This window comes from Echeneis naucrates, chromosome 7 (genome assembly GCF_900963305.1).
Source record: "Echeneis naucrates chromosome 7, fEcheNa1.1, whole genome shotgun sequence".
Taxonomy (NCBI): domain Eukaryota; kingdom Metazoa; phylum Chordata; class Actinopteri; order Carangiformes; family Echeneidae; genus Echeneis; species Echeneis naucrates.
In genome coordinates this window covers 22667941-22693714 of record NC_042517.1, presented here as the reverse complement: position 1 = coordinate 22693714, position 25774 = coordinate 22667941, and the positions used below count along the sequence as shown (strand labels likewise).

The 25774-nt window shown below is 39.4% G+C and overlaps 4 protein-coding genes across 5 annotated transcripts in view; 2 read left to right on the top strand and 2 right to left on the bottom strand.

The window, feature by feature from the left end:
• The first annotated feature begins 71 nt into the window (after positions 1 to 71).
• Positions 72 to 3671, top strand: haus7 (HAUS augmin-like complex, subunit 7). The gene is made up of 9 exons (XM_029506379.1): positions 72 to 158; positions 1062 to 1177; positions 1281 to 1351; positions 1467 to 1528; positions 1651 to 1841; positions 2473 to 2581; positions 2712 to 2924; positions 3006 to 3117; positions 3200 to 3671. The coding sequence occupies exons 1-9, from the start codon at positions 99 to 101 to the stop codon at positions 3283 to 3285; spliced, it is 1020 nt and encodes a 339-aa protein (XP_029362239.1). The 5' UTR covers positions 72 to 98; the 3' UTR covers positions 3286 to 3671.
• Positions 3672 to 3829: 158 nt separating this feature from the next.
• Positions 3830 to 4936, bottom strand: mrpl49 (mitochondrial ribosomal protein L49). The gene has a single exon (XM_029506380.1). It carries the CDS (start codon positions 4923 to 4925, stop codon positions 4404 to 4406), a length of 522 nt encoding a protein of 173 aa, XP_029362240.1. The 5' UTR covers positions 4926 to 4936; the 3' UTR covers positions 3830 to 4403.
• Positions 4937 to 6804: 1868 nt separating this feature from the next.
• LOC115046586 (ninjurin-2) lies at positions 6805 to 10393 on the top strand. Of its 2 annotated transcripts, XM_029507058.1 has the most exons (4): positions 6805 to 6974; positions 8371 to 8605; positions 9509 to 9647; positions 9773 to 10393. In XM_029507058.1, the coding sequence occupies exons 1-4, from the start codon at positions 6921 to 6923 to the stop codon at positions 9852 to 9854; spliced, it is 510 nt and encodes a 169-aa protein (XP_029362918.1). In that variant the 5' UTR covers positions 6805 to 6920; the 3' UTR covers positions 9855 to 10393. The 2 variants fall into 2 exon arrangements, with proteins under 2 accessions (XP_029362918.1, XP_029362917.1); XM_029507057.1 differs by lacking the exon at positions 6805 to 6974 and having other exon boundaries at positions 7009 to 8605; positions 9512 to 9647.
• Positions 10394 to 20824: 10431 nt separating this feature from the next.
• The window catches only part of flna (filamin A, alpha (actin binding protein 280)), a 39442-nt gene continuing 34492 nt past the window's right edge, over positions 20825 to 25774 (bottom strand). Inside the window, exons 40-48 of the mRNA XM_029507501.1 lie at positions 25586 to 25708; positions 25070 to 25336; positions 24852 to 24989; positions 24506 to 24621; positions 23159 to 23291; positions 22857 to 23033; positions 22529 to 22747; positions 22249 to 22446; positions 20825 to 21009 (exon numbers count right to left, since the gene is read on the bottom strand). Of these exons, the coding sequence (XP_029363361.1) occupies positions 20825 to 21009; positions 22249 to 22446; positions 22529 to 22747; positions 22857 to 23033; positions 23159 to 23291; positions 24506 to 24621; positions 24852 to 24989; positions 25070 to 25336; positions 25586 to 25708 (1556 nt within the window). The remainder of the gene's footprint in view (positions 21010 to 22248; positions 22447 to 22528; positions 22748 to 22856; positions 23034 to 23158; positions 23292 to 24505; positions 24622 to 24851; positions 24990 to 25069; positions 25337 to 25585; positions 25709 to 25774) is intronic.

Below are 25774 nucleotides of genomic sequence, written 5' to 3'. Positions count from 1 at the left end.
TCTACCAGTAGGAGGCAGACCTCAATTATACCGATCCCAGGCTGCCCAGACGGAGAAGACTAAAAAGAAGAAGGCGGCGGCGCTGTTATGTTTGGAAAATGGCGGGCAGCGACACAACTGAAAATCGCCTTGCACGGTTTGTTTATGCAGCACTGCAGGTAAAAAGAGGCTAAGTAACGTTTAAAGCTTTTCAGGTGTTGAGTGATTCGTTGACAGTCTTTCCCTGTCATATATGTCGAATTCCTTTCCAGCTTAAGGGTTGTGTGTTTCTCAACAAAAATATTTCTTCAAACACATTGTAACGTGTTATCCAGCACTGTGTTGCACCATGATAAAAAGCGGACTCCGTCTGTGTCACTTCCCTTCAAACAGTTGAAGTTAACGGCTGGAAATTATATATCTGAAGTGGCCAGAGAATATGGCAAGGCAAGGTTATTTATAAAGCACAATTCGTACACAGAGTAATTCAAAGTGCTTTACAGATACAAAAAAATTACAAGAAATCATGACATAAAATGGTCCAGTTTCTGCTGTTTGGTTATTGATAATAATGGGATGTGGGGGGGGGGGGGGGGGGCTGTTTATTAGCTCTTTTGTTTTGGTGACGTTGAGGCGGAGGTGCTTGCTGTCACATTACTCGGTGAAGCGTGTGATGGTTAGCTTAGGTTACAGGTTACAGTAGTCCGAAACAGAGTGGTCGTCTGTGAGGAAGCCAATGATAGCTGTGTTATCTGAGTGGGGAGATAGTGGAGCTAATGCAGAAGTTTATATAGCCTATAATGACAGAAATTCTATCATTCGAGTCTCCCTCAAAAATGTCCCAGTCAGTGCAAGCCAGAGAGCCTTGGAACTGGGTAATGGCATCCCTCAACCAATGTGAGGCACTGTAATGTCGTAGTTTATGGTATTTCAGTAGCTGCTTTTACACTGGGAGTAGAGAGATGATGATCATCTGTTTTATTTTCCTACATGAACCACCAACATTTTACTGTTGTTGCTGGACCTAGATGAGTAAGGTGGTGCATATTACTGATTACTCTGCCTATGTTTTGTCTGTTGAGGCTGTGTCCTGTCCTTTGGTGGATGGTCTGTACCTGCAGGAAGCAGACAACATGCTGCACCTGCTTTGTACACCCTCTCAGCACCGAACAGACATAGTAGCATGGATCTGCAGCAGGTAAGACAAACTACACGGAACATCCTCCCTGTTCTTATCTATTAAAAATCATCTAAATATGAAAATATCCCTCTCTGCTCTGTCTTGACCCATTACTTTATAGAATCAACCCAAATTTTGCCACTTCCAAGGGGATGTCAACGAGATCCAAAGACCCTGATGTTTTGATTAAAGGTTTGGTTGGTTGCTGTCTTATAAAGATCAATTTTCCTGAACTGTCTCATATGTCTTTTGATAGAAACTTTTACGTAAACTATTATACTGCTGTGGTCTGTCTTTGTACACAAAGAAATGGCTGTACTTGGGCAGGAGCTGATGCTTTGCAGAGCAGGTGACCTGGATCTGATCAGGGTGAGGGGAAGCATACAACTAGTATGGATGTAATACTTTTTTATATATATATATATTTATATATTCTTTACAATAATACACAACACAAATATTACATTTTTTTGTTTGCGTCATTTGTTTAGGGAGATACAAATCCTCTGAGGCAGCTTCAGTTCTTGGAACAGCTGTTGACTCTGATCCCAAAGTGTAGTAAGTCTGCTGGGTACAGAAGGGATGAAGAGTTGCTGCTTAACGAGCTCTATGCAGTAGAGAACCTACCTCACCTTATGCAAATGCTCCAACCCACATGTGACCCTTGGCCTGCACACATGAAGTTGGTATTCTGTCTTTGGTTATCCTTGTAAACATAACATATTGGTCTCCCCTAGGTTTTGGTCTGTTGCATGTAATCACTCTCTTTTAAGTCCACTTTCAAAAAGAGACTTCTGTGGATTTTTGTGTGTATTGTTAGGGTTATTATTAGGGTTGTAACTGTACGCTAAAGGCACAGTTCAGTTCGTACCTCAATTTTGAAATCACAGCTTGGTACGTTTTTGGGGACAAATATACAAAAATAGCAAAAAAACATGTATGTGGTTTTTCATTGTAAAATTCAAAACTTAAAAAATTAAACCTAACACTATTCCTTAAGAAAATTATGGTTCTTTTTAAATGAAAACATACCTGGGCTTAGGTAGGAAAATGAAAATAAGTAATGAAAGATTGATTAAAGTTTGGCATGTAGAAAATTTTGACTGAATTGTTAGATTAATTTACTCTGGCTTGAAAACAACATACAGGGCTTTGCGATAGTGTTCTGTCACCTGAAGGAAACAATGAGTGACGAGCAGTTTCACTTTACTTTAGCGTGGTAATATTTTCAGTATGTTCGATACACGTACCGTTACACCCTTATTTTTTACTATTATTATTACCTAACCTCTCTTATGCATTCTTAATCTCAGAGCTTTATGTAAAGGCACCAAGTCATCTGCTAAGTCAAGTAAAAATGATGCTGACGTTGGTACCCTTCTTGAGTTCACTCAGTCGGCACTGGAGCAGGCACAGTCTGAGGTAAGTCATGATGCAGTAGATGATCCTCGCAATATAACAGAGCCTTCAATTGAAGCAGGATATCCATGCCATGACATGACATGTCACTACCTTAATGTCATCATAGCAACAAGTTCTCATTTCTTCTTAGTGTGAATACCTGATCGATGAGCCACAGAGTCCCATCATCTTCTCTCCAAACTCATTGCGTGTGGCAGCTTGTGACCTCCAGCAACTTATGGCTACTTTCAGCCATGTTTATGAAACAGACTTGAATGCTTATTGCAGCAGAGACTCCCCCAGCTTCAGCACAGAGACAGCCGTCTTCCAAAGAGTACATCGACTGCTGCTGGCCTGTAACACGGTACATGAATCCGTAGATCTGTGCTATAATAAGCCTGGGTCATAGGAGTAAGTTGTACTGATATTATTTTCTATTTTTCAGGAGCTGGAAATGCTGAAGGAAGTATCAGAAACTTCTCTGTTTATGAGCGAGGGAGTGAACAGTCTACAAACACATCCTCACCACCAGGGAAGAGGAGAGAATCACATGTTCTGTAAGTAAAAAAGAAATGGCCACATGCATGCTCACTTTCTTATTGTGTGTTGTTAATACATAGGTTCTTTTTTCCTCTTCAGTAAACAAAAGTGGAAGAACCCATCAAGTAGAGCGTTTCTGTCACTATGACATTCCTGATGACAGCAACTTCAAATCCTCAGGATGATCTTTGATTGGCTAATAGAGTAGGAAAAACTTAGTGATGTAATATGATGGGCAGAGTCTGTACAACTGTATCATGAAATGTTCAGCAGCAAGAGCTGCTATTTGCCCTCTGCGGGTGAGCTGTACTTATCTTTGAAAGTATTGACTTTAAAGAACTGTTTATTTTAGGTTCATGATGTCATTCACATCAAAATGCTAGCAACATCATATTCCTTGGAATTAGCTCCATGGGGATGAGCTAATGGCTTCAGTGAGTGTCTGATGTGTTGGGATGACTGTAAAGGTAAAAGAAGATTGCAAGATCCTGCCTTTTCACTACAACTTGCATTGCACTTAGCAAAGCTCTGTAAAGGTATAGATTGTATTTGCAATAAACTTTATTTTAAACAGCAACCAAACTCTATGGTGTAGTTTTTTTATTTATTTATTTATTTTAGTAAAATGTATTTTCTGTATTGTCATGCCAAACATGTTTCCTTGCAATGATATTTCTAGGTCAGGGCAACACTGTTGAGCAGCAGTGCTTCTATGATAGTTTGATACGGTTTTAAAATACAAAGGTCTGCTGATAGAAACATCTTTACATTTTCATTAACTCTTTTTTTTTTTTTTAAGTCAGAAGTTAAACCTAAACTTGTTTCAGACTTCATCCTTCTTTTTCCGTTGCTGTTCTATCATTTTAAATAACATCTGGGGCTGAATAAAACATACAACTTAAGTACATCACACACTTGATTCACTGAAAGACAAAATCTCCAACAATCATCACCACCTTCTTTCTTATTTTAATACACAATCTCAAGATGGTGTGCCAATCTTTCCCTGCTGCTGACTGGTTCAACAATTAAATAACAGACAATTGCTCAGCTATGATATCTAATGTTCCATTGATAGATTGTATACACTAGAACACCATGTGATCTCACGGCTTCACGTCTCTGTTGTGAAAGAGTTCAGTGAGTCGTCATTGGCAGTCTTCCCATATGGACTGAAACCGGTTTCATTACTGTGGGATAGGTAAAGGGTGAATTTATGGAATTCCCAGCAGATGCTGAATCCTGGTCCTGAAGCAAGATCCTTTCAGTCCTGGACGTTCATTGGCACTTTACCACCCCAGGGTTAGAAACCTTTTTTGGCCAACCATTCCTTCAGCTCCATATCATAATGACCTTTGACTTTCAGAGTCATGGTGACCTCGTTGACCTGTGTAGGCAGCTCTTTTCCTGTCACCTCCTTCAGAAACTGCTTCACATCATTTTCCAGAGCCCAAATGTCCCCCTCCACTTTCCGTATGAGCGTTAACTTGCGGCTGCCGTTGGTCAGGTCCGTGTAAACTGGAATGTTGTGCATGCGGGAGCGGCGGATCATGTAGGGCAAAGACGGCGGTGAATCCGAAGGAGGAATCCAGCCAGACGGGGCAGGACCGGCGTGTTTAGGTGGAGTGTGGACCCGAGACGGCGGAATGAGCCGCTCTACGAACTTGTATTCTTCCGTAGATTCTAATATCCCCGCCTTCTTTCCCTCTGGAACAATGTTGGACACAAGCCTGACAGCGGCCACGGAAGGGCCAGTCCGGCTGTGCCGATATAGTTGCAGCGCTCCGTGCAGCACGATGGCGCGGAAAGTACAGTAGTTCGCCATGTTATGTAGTTTGCCAGTCCTGTGACCCGGAAGTAGTCACGAATTTCCGGTACCGGCAAGCAAATGTCGTTCCGTTCTATTAAACAGGTGATCATACACATTACTTATTTCTTTTCCTCCTTCTTCTGAAACCTTACATGATATACTATTGACATTTTAAAAAATATTTTGCGCATTTTAAGTAGAGCTTGGTGTATACGTTAAAATGATAATAAAAACATTAATCAATCATCAATCAATAAAAAAAACAGAATCTCTACATAGTCTGAGTTGATGAAGAAGAAGATTTTAGTACAGATGTGTAAATGTTTTGATCTTAGTTAGAAATTAGTTTCATTTTCTGCCGTTGTTATTCGACCATTTAAATAAAAGACGAATTCACCTAGATTCATGAAATTACGCCCCCGCTATTTTAATCCCCTAAAACGTATGTCACATAAAGCTGTTTTGTGTTAAATGTCAAATTGTTTAAAAAGTAATGCTGAGCAGAATAAATGTTTCTTGATAATTTCGTATATAATGTTACGGCCCTGAGCAGTGGGCTTTAGGCCTGGGACACACTTATGTGTGCGTGGCGTGAAAGCACGCTTTAGTATACACAGAGGCTGCGGCGCTGCTGCGCGCTGTTGTGTTGTGAAGTATGTGAACATATAACGAAATAATAAATAAATGAATAAACAAATAAAATAAATACTTTTTAAATACAACAGGATACACAGGCGCTCACAGAGGCAGCATGTCCCAGGCCTTTTAGTTCCCTCCTCCTGCGTGTGTGTGGGTGTGTCTGTATATATGTGTGCCGAATAGGACTCCTTCAGGGGGCGTGTCTTTTCCACCCCAGCAGGGATCCCCCGTGGCTGATTGGTGTCGGGACAGCACACACGAAGTCCGGTGTAAGCTCATTAGCTCAGCTAATGAGGGCAGACAACATTGGTAGAGCTCATAAATATCCTGTGTGGTTACTGTGAGTAATTACTTCGGTGTATCCCAGGGTAAAGAATATACAGATTTCCAAATATATCCAAGTGTCTTAAAAATAAACATGAATAAAAATAAAATAAACATAAAAACACTGAATTTACAGTCCCTGCCATCGGATTGTGTGTGTTTTTCCCCATTGCATGAAGTTGGCTTTTTGTTTCAGTTGCGTCATGTTGTGGGGATTTGGGTACAGGGCACTATGCTCTGTGGTAGGCTGTATGCACCTGGCGTGTGGATGAAGCAGTGTTTTCTGTGTGCCGAAAACAAATACCACCGACCCTGGTTGCATGGAAATTCATGAAAACAGTTAATAAAAAAAACTGTGAAGACATTTGAACTGATTTGATTTTAGACCATAAAAACAAAACAATGAAGTCTAAGTTCTTGGATGATTTGGGGAACAAAGAAGTTGAATAGCTGAACAATAAGCAAAATATGTGTATACATTTTAGTTTTCAGTCACTTGCATTTTTTAAAACAAACCTTTTTTGATATGCACTGTACAGTACAATGGCATCTACTGAAAATGTAAGTAGTAAGAGAATAATATATAGCATTTGAACCTTTTTTGCACTTGCTTGACTTTAGATTTACGCCAATGAATAGCCACATCAATAAATGAATGATAAGACTACCTGATGGCACAGACATGGAAACCAAACACATGTTCAAAACAAGAGGAATGTAGCTGCACAGGTCTGTTACTCCATGAAGATATCATGAAAAAAAAACATGTGGCTTTGAATTAAAGGCAGGGGGTTCTTGTCATCATTGGAAAGTGATGTCAAAGCAACAGCATCGCTGTAACTGCTGCACTGAAGAGACACAGGATGGGTGGGGTCAGTGTCCCTGTAATTGGAGGAGTTGCTCAACTTGTCAGTCCTGTCTTACCCTCCGGCGCTTGACTTCCTCTGAGCCACATGTAGCAGTGAACTCCAAGGCTATGAGTTTCATCAAATCAGCAGAGAGGCACAGTCTCCTAAGAGCTGCTCTGGAGTTATCAGAGAAAGGAACATGGACAGACTGAACAAACAGGACACACCTCTAAATAACCTGGACTATGTAGAGGTAAGCCAGACAGACTGACAGATACTTCTGCCTTAAAAGTGCCCGTCATATCGTCACCCTCTTAAAATAATTGCCTTAGTCATTTTTTTTACAAAAATGTTTTTTTTTTGCCTAAATATCATATAATGGTTCAGTTTTTTTGTGTTTCCTGAAAAATCTGAAAAAAATGACTGGCGATTATTTTAGGAAGGCGTCAACATGTTCTACCCATCTACCTATCTGTCTGACTGTCTAACAGATGGATATCAATTGAAGTATATAATTTATTTTGTCTAGGGGATTTCACACTTATTAGATCTGGAGTACAAAAGAATACTAAATAAATTGTTACTAAAACAATTAGTAATCGCAATATACAGAATATGGCATAATAGGTAAAGCTGTGATTTATGTTTTTCAATCATTCAAAGGATGGGGACAAACCACAGGTTACCTGACCCCTAAAAACAAAGTGGTGTCATCTCGTAGTGAGCCCTGTAATGGCCAGATATAGATTCCAAGGGTAAACTGTTCAACTCTGAAAAAGTCGAGTGACTCCACAGACATGAATTGACCCCTTGTGCCTTAAATTAAGTTTTTTCTTGCCACTGCCAATAAGGGCTTGCTTCTATAAAGAATTTGATCTACATCTGACCTTTATGTGACGTGCCTTGATATACTGTTACAGTTTGATGGTATGTAAATAAATTTGATTTGATTCGTGTGGTTCCTGACCTGATCTCTGGTTTGGGACCACCCCTCTAGAGTTGTTATACAGGAATGCCAATGTTGATACACCTTTGTACAAAATCAGTGTTCTCTGTCTATACTTGTCAGCTGGACATAGGTGAATGAAAGCTTTGTGAATGAGAGATAGTTGCATCTAGGTGTGATATTTCCAGTAAAGTCCTAAGAAAATTTCCTTGAAGGTAGGAACATTTGACCTGGAACAACAGCTTATCCCTCTAAAACACACAGAACACACAGAAAATCTTCTGCTCATTACAGCCAGTCAGCTTTAGTTAACTCTGTCTCTCTCTCTACACTTTGTGTCAGTACATGTTACAAATTGTTAGGATTCTGGTTTTGTAGGATGGAAATATGCATGTAGTTTCTCGTTGACTCTCTCTAGCCCAGGTGAGTCATAATCAGCTTTTCTGCCACCTCCCATTTCTCCTCTCACAGCCACACCTAGATACACAGTGACAAAGAGCATAACTTATGTTTGGTTTAAACCAAGTGTACACGCAGGGAACAGAAAAAAATAACAATTACACCATGGGTTAGGAGAAAACCATTTTAATCCTCCTCTGTCAAAAGTGGATGTGCGACAGTGGCAATAATGTTGTACCTATGTGACTTTAACAGAAGCTTAAACCTAACTTTTTTTCCTAACCTGTCCTCTCTACACTTGCAGGCGGTCACATTGCGTCCTGGAAAAGCGCATCGCCCCATCAACCTAAATCACTATGCAACTAAAAAGAGTGCAGCTCAGAGTATGCTGGATGTTGCATTGCTGATGGCCAACTCATCTCAGCTTAAGACTGTTCTCTATGTGGGGCCACAGTATCGTTTCTTCATCCCCCTCACTGTCTTGCTGTCACTGTCCATCACATTCCAAGTCATTGTAGGACTGCTGCTTGTCTTTATTGGCAAGTGACTCTAGGTTTTTACATCTCTCCTTAATCTTGCTTGTGTTTTAAAACTTTTGTCCAGGGTGTAGCAGGCATAGAAAGGTTTACTAGTTTTGGTCAATTAAGAGAAGACACCTTGACAAAGAACATCAGTAAGTAATTAATTGGTTGGTATCTGGCCAAGTTAACAATCCAGGTGTGATGAGTTAAAAATGGCTTCCTGCTTAGTAGAAATATAATGCTCTGAGGTTCCTTCTGCACAACAGCACCAGCTTCCTCATCTTCAGTTCACAAAGTGCCTGTGCAATAAAGAGCACAAGAAGTCAGCTGTTAAATGATGACTGTTTGCAGGAAAAACCCGGCAGAGAGATCAAGTTCGGTGATTCAAATTTAATAAGGTGGCAGACAGCTAACAGCCAGGCAGCAAATGGCTAGTCAAGGAAGGCATCCTGCAGTCACTCTCTCAACTTCACAAAACCATTCATTATTTATTTTTCTTTTTTTTCTGCAAAGATGGAAATAGGAAAATGCGAGTCTATAGTTCGGAGCTATAGTTTTAGCCACATAACTTTTCAGCCCACAGGCAAACTGGTGTCTGGTCAATCATATAGGCTGCTAGTGGTACTATGTTTACATTACAGATATCAGTCTGCATGATAAGAAAGCTATTTGTTATTTTTATCCCCATTTTAAGTGTACTCATACCTATATATTACTAATACTTGGTTTGGATTATTGTAATATCTCACAGAAGTCTTTTTGTTATCTATAACTAATCCAAAATTAAATGTCCCTCCAGTCTAGCGTTGTTTCTTTGCCATTAAAAAGGTTCTCTGGCTCCTGTGCAGATCCAATTTGTTTCTCATCACCAACTCTATATGTTGATAAACTCATTTTTGTTTGTTTCTAATTTTCTCCCAGCAGTCAAGTATGATTTGAATGATGTACGGAAACAAGCCAAACTGAACACAATGAACAACGCAGCAACAGTGTTTGTCTTCTTCACAGTTCTCATCAACATCTTCATCACAGCCCTTGGCTTTCAGGGCCAAACTATCAGGTGGGCTGTAACAAAACACAGTTACACACAATCTCTCCTATATATATATATATATATATATATATGTATGTATATATGTATACTCTTGTGACTTTGTTCTTCTTATTTGTTTTTCTTATTCCCAGTTCAACTACTTCACATTTGGTGGCAGTCCCAGAGACTCGGGTGGTCCCTCTGCCACACCAAAACATAACTGTTGGTCTTTAGACCAAAAAAACAAAACATATCCTTATTTGTTATATTAAAGTGCAGAAATCTCAAAGGTTGTAGTGGGACAGTGGAATTTTTACAACTTGTATTTGGCCTCCCTAATAAAATGATGACTTGGCACACAACCATCCTTGATTTCCTGCATATATTTAATGGACCTACGATCACATTATTGCATAAGAGAGGCTTTTGTGGAATGTTGTCTGAGTCCAAGATAGCTGAAGAATCACAAAACAAAACTTCAACCTGCATCTCAGGGTCCAAATTATTAACTTCAGTACAACGGAAAATGATGACCAAAAACCTCTGTTGAACAATTCAACAGACCAGTGTGCCAAGTGTGTGATGTGCCTATCTGTTACCAAATGCAAAAAATCTACACCTTTCCTAGCAAAACAATTAAATCTTTTGTAAATTTTTATTGTATTATATTAATATGTTGTGTCAATGAGTTTTGTTAAATAATTATCTTTTTGAAAAAGCCCATAATCTCTATTGTTATAAATGCATTTTTTATTAAAGCATATGGAAAACAATCATTGTTTTTGATTGGTCAATTGTGCAAAAGACATGGAATACACAAGTGTTTGCATGGCTGGAAAAGAGAGTGCAAAATTTTACACAACACAAAATAGAAATTTAAGGCAAGGGAGCAACAATAATTCTTCAATTTTTTTATTTTACTGTCAGTAAGTCCCATGAAAAGACCAATACCTTGACAACAACAAGTTAATCTCTATGTCCCCATACTTGCTGACTTTCCTGTTCCGTCTATGGATCTGAGCTCCAAGCCACTGCTTCCAACTGAAGATGGATATTTTTTAGGATTATTTCAGCAGTGGATTAATCCATAATTTTGCTACTCTGGTAGGCATGTGTAGCATTCATCTCTATTTTTTTTTCTTATGTTAATGGTGTATAGTATTATTAGCATTGCTATGGTCTTATGCACAGACTGTGTTGTGTGGAATAAGAAAATAACAACAAAATAGACATAAAAAACTGTGATGACACCTGAAATTCTAAAGGAGTAGAGAAGCCTTTCAACAAACGTTGATATTTTGACAACAGATCAGATCACTGAATACCAAAAGTATTTTCTTCATTGCTTGTGACTCGACAGTAAATGTAGTAGCCAACAGCAGCTAACACAGATAAAAGCAGAAGCAGCAGCCACATGCCGCCTCCAGATTTTCTGATCTGGTCCTTAGATTGTATTGGGCTATGATTGGCTGTTCTTTTTGTCACGTGAATCAGGGACCTGTGTCACAGGAGGAAAGTACAGTTAGAACAGGTGACAAAGTCATTTGATCAAACACAATTTATATATTATATAATATATTTATATATTATAATATATAGTTTATATTAAAACACCAGTTTAAGACTCACTCTGTTTCTTGGTCTGATTCATCACTTTCATCTACCTTGGCATTGCCTCGTCGTTTTAGTCTGTGGAAGAAAACTTTGCACTTGGATTTCAATTAAGTAATGACATATATGTATTATTTTTAGTGGTTTCACTTATTAATTATCTACTATATAAAAGTTCTAGTATTCCGCTTGAACCCCTATCAACTTTCACATTTCCAAGTCACCATGCATGCATCTTTGGAATATGGGATCAAGCTGGAACAGACAAATTCCAGGCCCCGCATCTAGGAATCATACCCATGCTGTAAGACAGTGCTAATTGCGCCACCATGCACCCCTGATTTTGACGAAATAAATATTTTCTATGATCAAATCTAGAGAAAACAATGCTGGTAAACATGTGCACCATAGCAGTCCCCAGGAACTTCCAACATTTCATCCAACTGGTTAGGTTTGAAATTATTGCCCCTTTGTCCCACCAAACTTAACTCTGCTTCAAGACTCTCTTACTCATTTTACATTGTCTTTCTCATTTATTTTCTACCGCTTATCCATAAGGGTCATGGGGGTTGCTGGAGCCAACCCCAGTACCTCCCCCAACATTCCAGGTGAGGGCAGGGTAGATCAGATCACCAGTGTTTCACAGGGGCAATGCACAGAGACAGGCAGAGATGAACAAACCATTTACACTCAACATGCATGTCTTTAGACTGTGGAAGGGAAACCGGAGTTAACGGAAACTCCACACGGAAGGGCCTAGGAATCGCTAACCACTGTGCCGCCGTGCAACATATTTGATATGTTTGCCTTTGTGTGTTTTTGTGTGTGCATGTGAAAGCTTTACTCACGCATCAGTATAACCATCACGTTTTACCTGTTAAAGTGAAACAGGATTCTCTGTGAAATTATTTAGAGTCAAAGAGCAGAGAAGTAACAAAGAGACAGGGACAAGCTCACAATTAGGACTCACCGGACTGTGGTATGTAATGTAGGTTATTTCCTCCTCTGCAAAGTAAAAAAAGACCACTTTGAAAACTCAGTGAGATATTCTAAACACCTTTTGGTTCAGTTCAACATATATGTTGAGTTCAAACTTAGATTAAAAATGTTTACTTTCAACTAAGTATTGAGCAAAATATATCACAGGTAGGAAAAAATCTGTGTAGGTTTTTATGTGTATCAGAGAAAAAAAGAAGAATGCAGAGTACAAGTTGGCATTCAGCTAGTGGTTAATCTTTAAAAAATTATCAACCAGATGCATTGCAGTGGATGTGTCATATTATTTTATAAAAATTTAATTATTGATCTATTATACTGAACAGAAGGGATAGCATAGTGTGATTTGATTATTTTGTGGATGTCTGTTGCTCCTACATGATTATTAGTTATGGGGATGTGAATAATAGATACATGAGGAAATCTTAAAAAGTTTTAAGAATGGATGTATTTTGAGTATAAATAATTTTCTGAACAATTTTCTTTTGTTCCTTCAAAAGTTTTCAAACCAAAAAAACTATTAGTAATTAATTTTCAGGATACACTGTACAGTCATTAAAGCAAACTGGACTAAGAATAAATGGAAGAAAAATAAAGTGAGTTGTCTTGTGTGTCCTTTGAGGTCAGCCAAGCTGTCTGGGCAAGAGCTGAAAAATAATCTGGTAGAACATCAAAATGAGGAGACACTGATAACAGAAATGTAGTGTTCACAGAAATTGCAAAAAATTTAATTGCTAAAAAGCAGTCAAATCAATTAATAAAAAAATACTACAATTGGCCAACACAGTATCTTTTCCGACTGTGACAGCTGGAAGTTTGAAATGCTGATGAAAATAAATACTGCCAAAAGTTGGAGATGCATCTTCTCACAGGCTGAGAGCTTCTTACCTTCTTCTCTGTAGTAGGTCTTATCAGAGGAGGCTTTCACTGGAGCGTCCTCCATGGCCCTTTCAAGCTTCTTTTCATAAAGACTTCGAGTAGAGTCTTTGTTTATACAAACATATCAACAGTGCTTAACAACACAGTGGACATCCAACCAGGTTTAGGGTGCAGATTTTTTCTATGTATTCTCTTGTTAAGGTCTAAAGTCTCCTAAAAATACAGACATCTAGGTTTTCATAGTCATATTCAATGAGAATATGGCTATTAAATAAAATGGGCTATCTATGTACGCTGAAATTGGGATGGATTACAAATCTCACTTTGAACTCAAACTGTTTAAGCACGATACTGATGGTGTGTTAATGTGTTTTCTTTACCTACTATAGGTCCATGTTTGATGCCATACTCATCAAGCAACTCAGCGATCTCCTCCACACTTTTCTCATGCAAAGCCATCTGCCGATAGATGGATAGTTCGAAAAAGGAATGAATGAAACCAGTCGAACAGGAACCGTAATTTAATATTGTTCGATATAATTTTGATTGTTTAAACAATGAAGCAATTGCCAGAAAGCTCGAGGAAAATGAAGAGTAACGACGTAAACAGACTTCCCGGCTTTTTTTTTTTTTTTTTTTTTTTTTTGTCCAGCGAGAAGCCATTGCAGACAGACAAAACTGAAGAGCTTGCTTGAAGGTGAAATGACATTATATCACTCACCTTTAATAAATATTCAAAAGCCCTCAGTTGAAAACGTGGCTGAAATCGGGGCGAAGCTGTTCAAGCTCATAGACCGCTTCAGGCACAGTGGGCGTGTCCTTTACGGATGACGTACCACGGGCCGCCTACATTTGGACTGCTCAACACGATTTGGATTAAAATTATTGCTGTCATTCCTTTTTTTTCAAATTATTTATAGTTATTTATATCATATAACATTTCTGCGTGTCTGTCGGACAATAATGTCTGAACAAAGTAAACTACATAGATTTTAATCCTGTGTGTGTCTGTGCCAGAGTCAAGTAAAAAATCATCGACATTGACTTTCATAATGTCAGTCATGTCTGTGTTTTTCCTCCGTGTCTGTTTACATCTCTGACTGTGTCTGTATGAACTATTTCTCATATAGTATGGCGCACCCACCCGGGGGGGAGCATTGCTGCACTAAATCAAAGTGTAACTACACCCCCTTACAGTAGGTGGCAGTGTCGCTTCCATAGGGCTTGCCATGAAACAGTGGGAGAAGAAGAAAGACCTACGTGTGTCTGTGTGTGTGTGTGTGTGTCTACAATCTGTGGCAGCAGACAGCATGAAACCAAATATTATACCCCAGTCACACTGATAAGCCGTTTGAGTTTTTCCATTACTCTTGCGAAAGTGTAGCGACAAGGATGGAGGTAGTACAGTGGGAATTTAAGTGGCGACAACATCACCTGGGGGAGTTTCAACCCCAGGAAATTAATGAACTTAATCCCTCCAGGGGACACAAGAGTAAGGCACACAGGTTCAACTAAACACTGGCATGAAGCCAGAAAGGTGCAATTTTTTTATTTTTAACAGTATCTTTTAAAAGGACAAGTCCTCAGGAATAAAACAATGACCAGAAAATCACTGTCTGCGTTGGTGGAGGGGCAGACCAGCAAAGGAGCGGGGACTGGTCCAAAAAGAAGCCCTACACACCCCACATGAGGCAAAGGGAAAATATCACTGCAAATTAAATGATGAGTGGTGGGGGAGGCGGGCACACCACCACCAAGAGGTCTGCCTGCCACCGGCTCGCACCCCACTGCTCCTGCCCAACAGAGAAACAGTTATCGCCAACCACACACAAACACTATACCCCAGAAACTAAAAAAAATCACAACTAAGCTCTCCCAAATAAAGTCAAACAATCGTCCATCCTAATCCTCACAGAAGTTATAAAAGACAAAATAATCAATTATCCAATGAAATCAATAACAACAACAAAATCTTACATTACCCAGGGGTTGGAGGACATGCCTGTGTGTAGCTTATGGCAACCAACTCCCAGACCACAAACAAACCTCAACACAAAGACACAGGAATGAAAAATCAAAAGAACCTAAAGTGAATTGAAACTAAGAAACAGCACGTAGTGATCCCACTAAAACCTAGCTGTAAGATATAGTCAACTTGTGAATGATCAAATAAAAGACGGTTCTGGAAAGCCTTGTGCAACCAGGCCAATTCAGCCACATTTAAGCATGGACAGAGTCAGCGGAGACAGAACAGCAGCCTGCAGGTGGTGGAGGCTGTATTTATTTTGGTGTTGCATGTTGTGTTATTTGCGGATGATGGTGTGATGTGGAAAAGAGGAAGGAATATAAATCATACTGTAAATAAGATGCAACATGTAGTAGATACGGTTCAAAAAAGCAGATGTTTGACTATGTGGTATTGCGTGTATTGTGTGTAGGTCTGTAGGTCTGTGTGTAGTATACAGTATCAAGCTCTAAGGGCTTGTAGTGGAGCTATAAAAACTACACCTGTGGCAGCTCTACAAGTGGAGCTGGGAGAGATGCCTTTCCATCTTAGGCAAGACCAATTATCTCTTGTGTCATTAAAGTGGATCATTAAAGAAAAGGCAAGAGAAATGGAGTTAGATCATTCAACTGTGTGTCCTACAGTATCCTACCCTGCTGTTCCTTTGTGGACCCTTGAGGCATCCTGGAAGCAAAGAATTAAATTCAAGAAATGAACACATAGAATGGTATTTTCATAACAAGTATGGAGAGAAGGTTATTCTGCTTAAAGATATATCACAAACAGAAGATAAGCAGGAGGGGGCTGTATTTTTTTATCCCTAAATTAAGAATAGCTATAATGAAAAGATTAAATAATAACTTAGCTGTATACACAGTAGAACTGATGGCTATTCTTTTGGCTTTGTCATGGAGTGAAAGTAATAGCCTCAGACTTCAGATCAGCACTGCATGGCATCAAAAATATATAATCACAGTCTAGTCAAGATATTATACTAGAAATAGTTCAATTAGCAAACATGAATCAGGAATTAGTGTTACAGTCCTGTGGGTTCCAGCTCACATTGGAGCCACAGGGAATGAGTTGGCAGATCGGTATGCTAAGAAAACTACAGAAAAACCTAATGTTAATATGGAGATTACTTATAGCAAGGCTGAAATCAAGAGTATAGCAAAAGGAAAAATGAGAGAGAAATCTGCAGAATCTGTGGGACAATGAACACACAGGTAGACATTTATAATACATTCAAAGGACTGTGGGATGGTGTAGAAATAAAAATGGAAACACACAGGAAGAAGACATAATTTGCAGAATGAGGTTAGGTCATACTTGGTTGAAAAGTACTGTTTCTAATGAAAAAACATGTTGATAGAAACTGCAGTGAATGTCACATAGCATAAAACAAACCATAGAGCAAGTTGTTGAAGCCTCAACTAGATACCAGTATGAAAGACAGCAGTTATGCAGGTACCTTGAAGCTTAGCATATGCCCTTAAAGCTCAGTGAAATAGTAAAAAAGCAATCCAGTGAATCATGCTTTAGGAATTTGTTTTATTTTCTTAGAGAAACCAGATTATTAAAGAGAATATAACCTACTTTTTTAAAAATTGAGGAGGCTAGATAATCCAGGTGTGCTGTAATGCACACCATTCATTGCTTTCCAACTAACAATTTAAAAAGAAGAAGAAGAAGAAGCAGCATGGAGGAGAACAGAAGCGGACGCATGGCCGTTGCCTCGCTCTGGAACTTTATTCCAGAGCGAGGTATTTTCAAAACTTTGTGGCCTTAAATTTATTTTAATTTGCAGCTACAATATTGAAAAACATCCCCTTCAAGTTGTCTAATTTCCATAAACAAATGCCTCTTTCCTGGTCTTTAATTTACAAGCACAATTTCTCATCCCACAGATACTACATTTGGAACAACAGAGATGTTTTACACAAACATAAATCCTTATTTTTGGAAAACTGGTTTTTCCACGGAATTCACTTACCTAAGCAGCTTTTTAACTCTGAAGGTGTTTTAATGTATTCCTGTGAACTTCTGAACAAGTATGGTATTCCCATACCACCAAAATAATATGCTCAGGTATTTGATGCAATCCCATCTGGTGTCATAATGCTTCTTAAAAACTCCAAATCTTCTCAACTGACCTTTCTGAATTTAGCTCCTGCTGATACTAAAGTGGGCCAAACCTGTTTTTGCACTAAATGAAGAAATAACAACCGTGATATACGTGCTTTATTTCAAAAGGACTCAAATGTGGTCTCTTACTTGAACAACCTCACTCCAGACCTGAACTGGAAGAAAATATGGTGTCTTCCATCAAAATATCTTATCTTAAACAAGGCCAAAGAAGTGTCTCTTAAAATAATTCATCGGTTTTATCCCTGCAAGTTATTTTTACAGATATACAAAAAAGACATTGATGTGGACTGCTCATTCTGCCAACAAAACAAAAGGGATCTGTGTCACTTGTTCTGGTCCTGTTCTTTCTCTGATGTTTTCTGGCAAGAAGTCTGTACATTCATTTCCCTAAACACTGACTCAGAATTTTTTCATATAATACAAAAAAATAAATATATAAATAAAAACAATATAATCAGTCTAATCCTGTTACTTGCTAAATACCATATCCATAAATTGAAATTCTCTAACCACAAACCATCTTTCTTAATATTTGAGAGGGAATTCAAACAATGCATCACCGCAATCTCCCGATCTAAAAATATAAAAGCCATCAAAACTATTGATCTTTGTACCCTGTATGATACCTGCGTGAACTAATTTGTTGTCTTTTATTGTTGTCTACAATCTGAATCCCTGGCATCGTTATATGTTCCTGCTCTTGTCTCATCTACACCATTGTATGTCAAACCCTCAAATAAAGTTTGATTAAATAAAAAAAAAAAAGAGGGGGGCCAGCCACACTGAGCCACACTAAAATGTGGACAAGCAGACAGATGGCTCACAGATCAAATTCTGTTTGACTCATTGCCTGAAACAGGACACAAATCTCTACTACTTTGGACGAAATTGTGAGGCTGTCTCTATGTGCCTGTGAGGACGATTTATTCATATTTTTTCTGATAATTTTCCCCTCAGCCCTCCACTACACACCACTCTTAACACTGAGCATTCCGTGCCATACACACTCATTATAAACTGAAAATTTGTCAAAGTTTAGCAAGATACTTTAACATTTGCTGATAAGCGATATGAAATAGATTAAAACTGGGATGAATAGACAAGACTTTTGTCAGTGTTTTAAGCTCTGCATGTTACCCCCTGTGCCCGTGTGGGTTTCCTCCCACTGTCCAAAGACTGAATGTTTGGGTTAATTGGTGACTAAATTGTGTGTAGGTCTGAGTGCAAGTGGTTGTTCATCTGTCTGTCTCTGTGTGTTGCCCCTGTGACAGACTGGTGACCTGTCCAGGATGACCCTGCCCTCACCCAGTGTGAGCTGGGGTTGGCTCCAGCACCCCCTACGACCCAGAAATGGATAAGAATGAATGAGTGAATGAGAAATAACAATAATTATCATTGCAGCATATGCATAAAATGTATCAGCCACACAATGAAAACCATTGTGTTTGGCCACTTGTTTATTGCAATATTTATTTTAACGTATTACTTAGATTCACTGACTGCGTTGCCTGTCATACAGCTCAGGATTCAATACCCCGACTGGGAACCCAGCTATAAGACGGCCACAAACCAATTGTATGCTTGTGCCAGTCCGAAGCCTGGATAAATGGGGTAAATGAGGAAGGGCATCCTGCATAAAACTGGCCAAATCTAATCATGCAAGTCACACAATGTTGATTTACTGTGGCGACCCCAAATAGGGAAAAGCCAGAAGAAGACAGATTCACTGACTGGAGTCAGTGAACCAAATCTGAGTCTGCAGTGTTTTTTTTTTGGGCGTGTGTGCGCATACATATAAATATATACACACTATAGTGTTATCAACCAATAAAAAAAAAAAACAAACAAACAAAAAAAAAACTCTGATCCACAAATTTGTTGTCAGATTCAATTTTTTTTTTTCCCCATAACTTTGATTTTGGTGAGATATTGGATCATTTCAACATATTACTAACATGAAACCATGTAAAATAGTTTGGATCTGTCAGTAAAGTACTTGACTGAATGCACTAATTTTTCAACCCTAATCACCTTTCACATCCATGTTCAAATGGGCAATTGAGAGCAACAACCTGTATAATTGCAGAAAAAAGAAAAATAAATTTAGCTTTAATTCAAGTTTTCTGCTTGTTACTTTTACAGTAGAACCTGAATTTATCAATTGAGTTCATTCATGGAGAACATTGCAAGTTTAAAGACACCAAACACACATCCAATTGACTGGCAGAAAAATACTTAGACAACTTTATTGTTTATCAAAATACTGTCATAAAAACATTTTAAAGCCTTTTATTTAGGACAGAATTCTTTTTTGTTCTGAAACATAGATTGAGCACAAAGCAAGCTGGAAGGATGAAGGGAGGGGTGTGGCTGGTGGTGGAGGGGGTGAGATCCAAACACTGAGCAGAAAGCCAAGCAATATCTGTGTCCTTTTTGGTCAGTTTCTCAGCACATGACAAATCAAAACATTGTCTGCAGCTCCTCTGTCCAGCACAACTTTCGAAAATTCCCTTTTTAAACCTTTTTAATTTTATGTGACAAAAGTTCCATAGTCAATGGTGTACTCCCACAAATCATGTTGGTGTTTGTTCTGAATCAGAGGCTTCCTGTATCTGAAGAGCTTTACTGCATAATCATGCAGAGCACATGTTGGGATAACACACATTAAAAAACACACAAAGTATTTCCCAGCAGCGGTGTCGAGAGTGCATGTGTGAAACAAACCACAAGGTACTGTGAAATGTGCCAGTCTCCTTCTGCTCACTTTTGTTGCCCTATCCCTATCTTTTTTTCTGAATTATTTCCCTACTCTAGTGCATATTACAGCTTTAAAATCAGCAGTGCCTAAAACCGGATCATGCCCGCAGCAGGTAAAACAGGGCCAGTAATGAGCAGTCAACATGTCAACAAAAACTAGCCCTGTGTTAGTATCCCGAGAAGCTGTTTGAATCATACAAACAATTAAAGGTCTTAAAACAAAGTGTGTCTTACGTATAAAGCCCCAGGTCAAGAAAGCAAGCTACTTCTTAACTCTGTCCATATATAAGCTAATGTAAAACTGAATCCATTAATTTGTATTTTTGTAAGAGTAGCTCCTCCAGTGTAATCTGTAACCTTCCATCCTGTGCTGGCTCAGCTGGGCCAAAATCTTCTGCTGCTACACTATGCTAAGCTATCAAACTACTACCTAATCACTAGTTCAGATACAACTGCAAATATCTATGAGGGGAAATGTAAAATAGGGTAAGACGCAATTAACTGCGAATTTACAATAAATGTCAAAGGTGCTTCTTTCTCCTCCCCAAATTTACTGACTTCTGATTAATCGAAGAATGAGACAGGAAAGGGAATCAATGACCATGAAGAGAGGAATATTCAGTGTTTTTCCATTTATCTTTGGACTGGGTTACAATGAGGTTGGTTCTGTTGTTTTTTGTTTTCTATTGGTTAAATAATCATAGATGCAAAAAATAATTGTAACATGAGAGGGGCTAGGAGCTGTAAACAATGATTGGTTAGGTTGTTTGAAACAGTGGTTTAAGTTTTCTAATTGTGGAGCCGAGATTTAGACAGTGATGTGGTAGGGGCTGCCAGGGATGTGGTCTTCACCCCATTTGACCACCAGGATGTACTCCCCTTTTTCTTTCAGCTGGTAGCTGACATTGTACATGCGATTGCCCAAATGTTTCACTAGGATCTCCTCACAGGGGACTTTGGGACCATCCACACCAACTAGTAGCATGTTACGACCTGTGGAAATGGAACAGATGAGAACTTGTCATTAACTTGTGTTACCACTCTTTATAAAAAAAAAAAAAAACAAAAAAACAAAAGAGAGACCACTTTGTTTGTGCCTCAATGGTAAAGTTTGAGCACAGAAATATGGCATCCATGGCATCTTTTCTTTTCTTGTTCTCTCTCCATCCCTCTACCAAGTCCTTCCTTCAACCTCATTCTCACTCTTTGTCTCTCTCACTGCCTCTGCTACTCTTTGCCCCCCCCCCCATCTCTCACTCTCTCTACCCAATCGGTCAAGGCAGACGGCTGACCCCCTGAGCCTGGTTCTGTCAGAGGTTTCTGCCTCTTAAAGGAAATTTTTCCTTGCCACTATCACCAAGTCCTTTCTCTGAGAGGGATATGTTGGCTCTCTTTAACAACTCTATAAAGAGTCTGGTCTAGACCTGCTCTAAGTGTGCTAAATGCCTTGATGCAACTTTGCAATGACTTGGCACTATATCAATACATTTTATTTGGTTTGAAACATTTTTTCACTTCAAAAAATTTTATTCTGTGCTATGCGAAATAACAACAGAATACATTGTGATCTGTTATCCATGCCACAGTATATGCATGAATCTGGTGGGCCAGGTATTAAAATTGAACCATGGAAGGAAGAAAATACAAGTTTCTTTCTTAGACAGTTTGAATTAAATTATGTTTGAATTGCTGAATTTGGAATGATTAGCTATTAATTTGGGGAATTTGCTAAACTTTTAAATTGTGTGTTTAAAGGTTTTGTGGTCAAAAAGTAGCAGCAACATTACAAACAGTAGTTTGAATGGATTATAAATGTCAGACTGCTTTCATGCTAATTTGGAAACTAGTAGTTCTTTCCCTGCAATATTTGGTGATTTCATCACATCTCACTGGGAAATAAAAGCTGGGCAACTGTGTGACTGGGAGTGACTCTTCATTGTAGACCATAATAATTTTGGGTGGGTAGTAGTTTAATCATGTATGTATAGATTCTGATTTATGAATCACCACTAACAAATAAAATAACTGCTAAGACCAATCACATCAGCTCCATACTTATTTTCCATATATTTTTTACTCTTTCCTCTGGCTTCATCCTGTCAATCAATACAAAGGAACTTTTTTTCCAAGATATGTTTTTCTATTTTTGGGAGGGTGAGCGGGTGGAGCATTCAAACATCTTTGTGCCTAGATGTGCTCGTGTTTGCTTTGGTTTGAGACAGATGTACACACCTGCTCTGCTGCAGTCAACACTGAAGCTATTCTTCTGCCCGATGAAGCCCTTGGTCAGGCCCAGGCCCTTGGCCACCACCTTGCTGGCATCCGACTGGATGGGGGCTCCCTGTTGAGAACAGCTGATGGCACGGGTCACAGGGTCAACCATGACTGAAGAGGTTTCGTGCATGCTGTGGCTGGACACAAGCTTGGAACCTGGAAGATGCAGAAGGAAATTTAAATGCATCCTGAAGGTAATTACATTATTTTATTTTGAACATTTTAAAATCTGTCTCACCAGTAATCTTGGCTTTGAAGGGGCTGCCAACAATGTGGTAAGGTCCCCCATATTTGATGGAGATGAGATAGTTGCCAGGGGCCATTGGAGTGTATGTGACCCTGTAGCCCTCAGGGCACTCCACACAGTCCATCTTAACCTTGGAGGGCCCATCAATGGTTACAGCTAAAGCACCGGGGCCTGCATTGCTTGTGTTCACCACAAATTCACAAGATGTTCCTGGATGCAAATAAGACAATTATGAGGCTGACGTTCATAACGAAGATTCATATAGTGAGATATAACCCTGTTTAACTATTACTGTTGTGTAGATCAGTAGTGTGTTTACCTGTGGTGCCTCCCTCCAGTCCTGGACCATAGGCAGACACCATTCCAGGGTCTCCAGCCTGGCCTGTCTCTCCAACTCTGATCTTGAACGGACTACCAGGGATGTGGCTGCCATTAAACTTCACATCAATCAGGTACAGACCGTTCTCCCTGGGGATGAACCGAACTGCGTACTTATCTGAAAAAAAAAAAAACCAAACAAACAGAGGAAAGATAAGGTGCATGAATAATGACCCATCGACTTTGACATAAACTCAGTCTAAACTCTCAGATGATGTTTATACGAGTTGGCTATGTGGTTACCTTGGTCAATCTCTGTGACACAACACTCCTCCAAAGCGCCAGATGGACTATGAACCTTTGCATCAATCACACCCTTCGCTCCATTTAGGCTGACAGCAAATGATGCTGGATGGTTCACCTTCAAACCCGACTCCTGCTTGACAACACAGACTAATGCACTCAACACTGTGTCACCATTATTTCACACCAAATAACTATCCAACTTCCTGACCATAACTATTCGTAAACGCAATCCTGCATATTTACTAGAACAGGATAATCCACATAATATTCACTTAACTGCAGCTAATCATCTTACCTGGAGATCGCTAACAAGGCTAAAGAGGAGGGCTGTTTGGAAAAATTAAGATGAAAGAGCTGTGTGTGAGTTACAGAGAAAGTGGGAAGAAGAGGGAAAGAAAAAAATCTCAGAAAAGCGTAAGAGTGACTGTTTACTGTAAGCGTGTTCTATAATACTTTACTATAATATGAGCACATGTGAGTACAGTTTTGCTTGTGTCCATGCAAGTGAAGCTACATCATGAATGAAAGTTTTGTATGGAAGTCTATTTAGGAAAAAAAAAGTGAAAAAGTAGTGGCATTAAAAAAAAAAATTCAAATACATACTATAAATAATAATATTGTGAGATAATTAATAATTTTTTTCCCCCCACAATATTCACTAATTTGCTCCTCATTCTGACTCACCACAAGCATTTATACTTTTATCGTTTCCTTTTTGTTCCCTGAGAAACAAGGTTCCAAACTATGGTTTGTATTTAAACAGAGACAGAGGAGAAACAGCCCATTTCAGACCTCTTTAACCCCTTAGCACCTCATATCACCTTTAGAGTTGGGAGGCTGTTGAGAGCCTTTAGAATGAGGCACGAGAAACACACACAGTCCTCTAGTATCCCAGAGGCCCTTGCACTGCCCAAAAACACAGCAGCAGCAGCAATAGCTGATCCTATGTTTATAGCACACAACTCAACTTATAGATCCCTGACCAGTCTTGGTCAACTAAAAAAAAAAAAATTCAGTACTCTGCTATGAATATTTACTTAGCGCAAATTCTTAAAATATGCACGCCACCTGCCTTTGTTATCAACTCTACAATATCAAAATCCTCCTTTGCTGAAAAATATCTTTTAATTGTGTAAAAAAAAATAAAAATAAAAAAAATTTATACTGTCACAAGTGGAACTTACAAGTCTTTTGTAATGCATTGTGTTGTTTCCAAACTCTGACTCCTGACTTTATATCTGACTAAGCAAAGAAGGTCAATCTATGATCTGCTGCTGCATTTTGGGCTGTGTACTGTGGCCTGGTGTGTGTGCACACGGATGTGTGTGTGTCTCAGAGCCGCACCTGAAGACTGGCAACAGTGAGACGACGGGCATCATCGGACGGTGAGGCCACAGGGACGATGAAGGGGCTGTCAGGGATGTGCTCATCATTGAAACGAATGGACACCTCATAGTCTCCTAAAGGAGATAATCTCATGTCAGAAAGCCACCAAAGCAGTGATACACATGGGGTCGAGGGATTAAATTTCTTTGTTAGAAACACAACATTTATACTAAAAAAAGAACATAACTACATGAAGTGGAAAAAAAGACAGCATTAAAAAAAACACCAATATACAATCCTGTAAATTTCTTCTGTAGCATGTATTCAGGTCTCATCCGTTAAGCCATGCCGTCTTTTCTCTCACCTGGCTCCTGCACAATGTAGGACACTCCACTGGACCCGTCTTTGCGATCTTCAAAGGCGATTTCTGCTTTGCTGGGCCCCTCCACAGCAATACTGAGACCTCCAGCTCCAGCTTCCCTTGTCCAGATACTGAACTCAGCTACACGACAAAAGGGGCAAAAGAAGGTCAGGTATACCTTTTGTTATGATAGCAATCAACAATAAAGCCACTGCACTAACCTGGTACTCCAGCCTCTGCTCTCTCCAGGCCTGGCCCCCCAGCACGAACCTTATGAGCCCCGCCCTCTCCCAGTGGGCCAACGGTGAATTGGAATGGGCTGCCAGGCACATGCATGCCATTGTATTTCACACACACTGTGTGCACCCCAGTCTCAGTGGGAACGAAACGAATGCAGTAGGTGTTGTTTTCTCCTTCCATGATGTCAGCCTTGTGAATCTGGCCAGATGGGCTGGTTACCTGTGCAGTCATGTCCGCTATGCTGATCTCTGGAAAGACACATTTGATTTACCAAAAACCAGATAGATATATAAACAGCTGCCAATGTATATTGTTAAAGTTCTAACTATGTACCAAAAGCAAAAGTTGTAAATAGCTCTTTCAAATCAGAAAATGAGCCATGAAGAACTGACAATTCTGGATATATCTTTGATAGTCACAAGACATACCCACAGCTATAATTTGGAGCTTGGTTTCAACCATAACGATTTTGTAATATCATTTCCTGTTTTAGTCACCTGGGATCTTGAGGCTGAGGTCGCACTGGCTGCCTACATTGGCAACTGATGCTGCTCTTCTCTTCCTGGTGATGCTCTCCTTCATCCGGCCCTCGCCTGTTACCTTCACTGAGAATGCACTTCCTGTGTGTGCGTGCACCCGCACATAAAAGCAAGCACACGCGCGCACACACAATTAGGAAGAAAAAT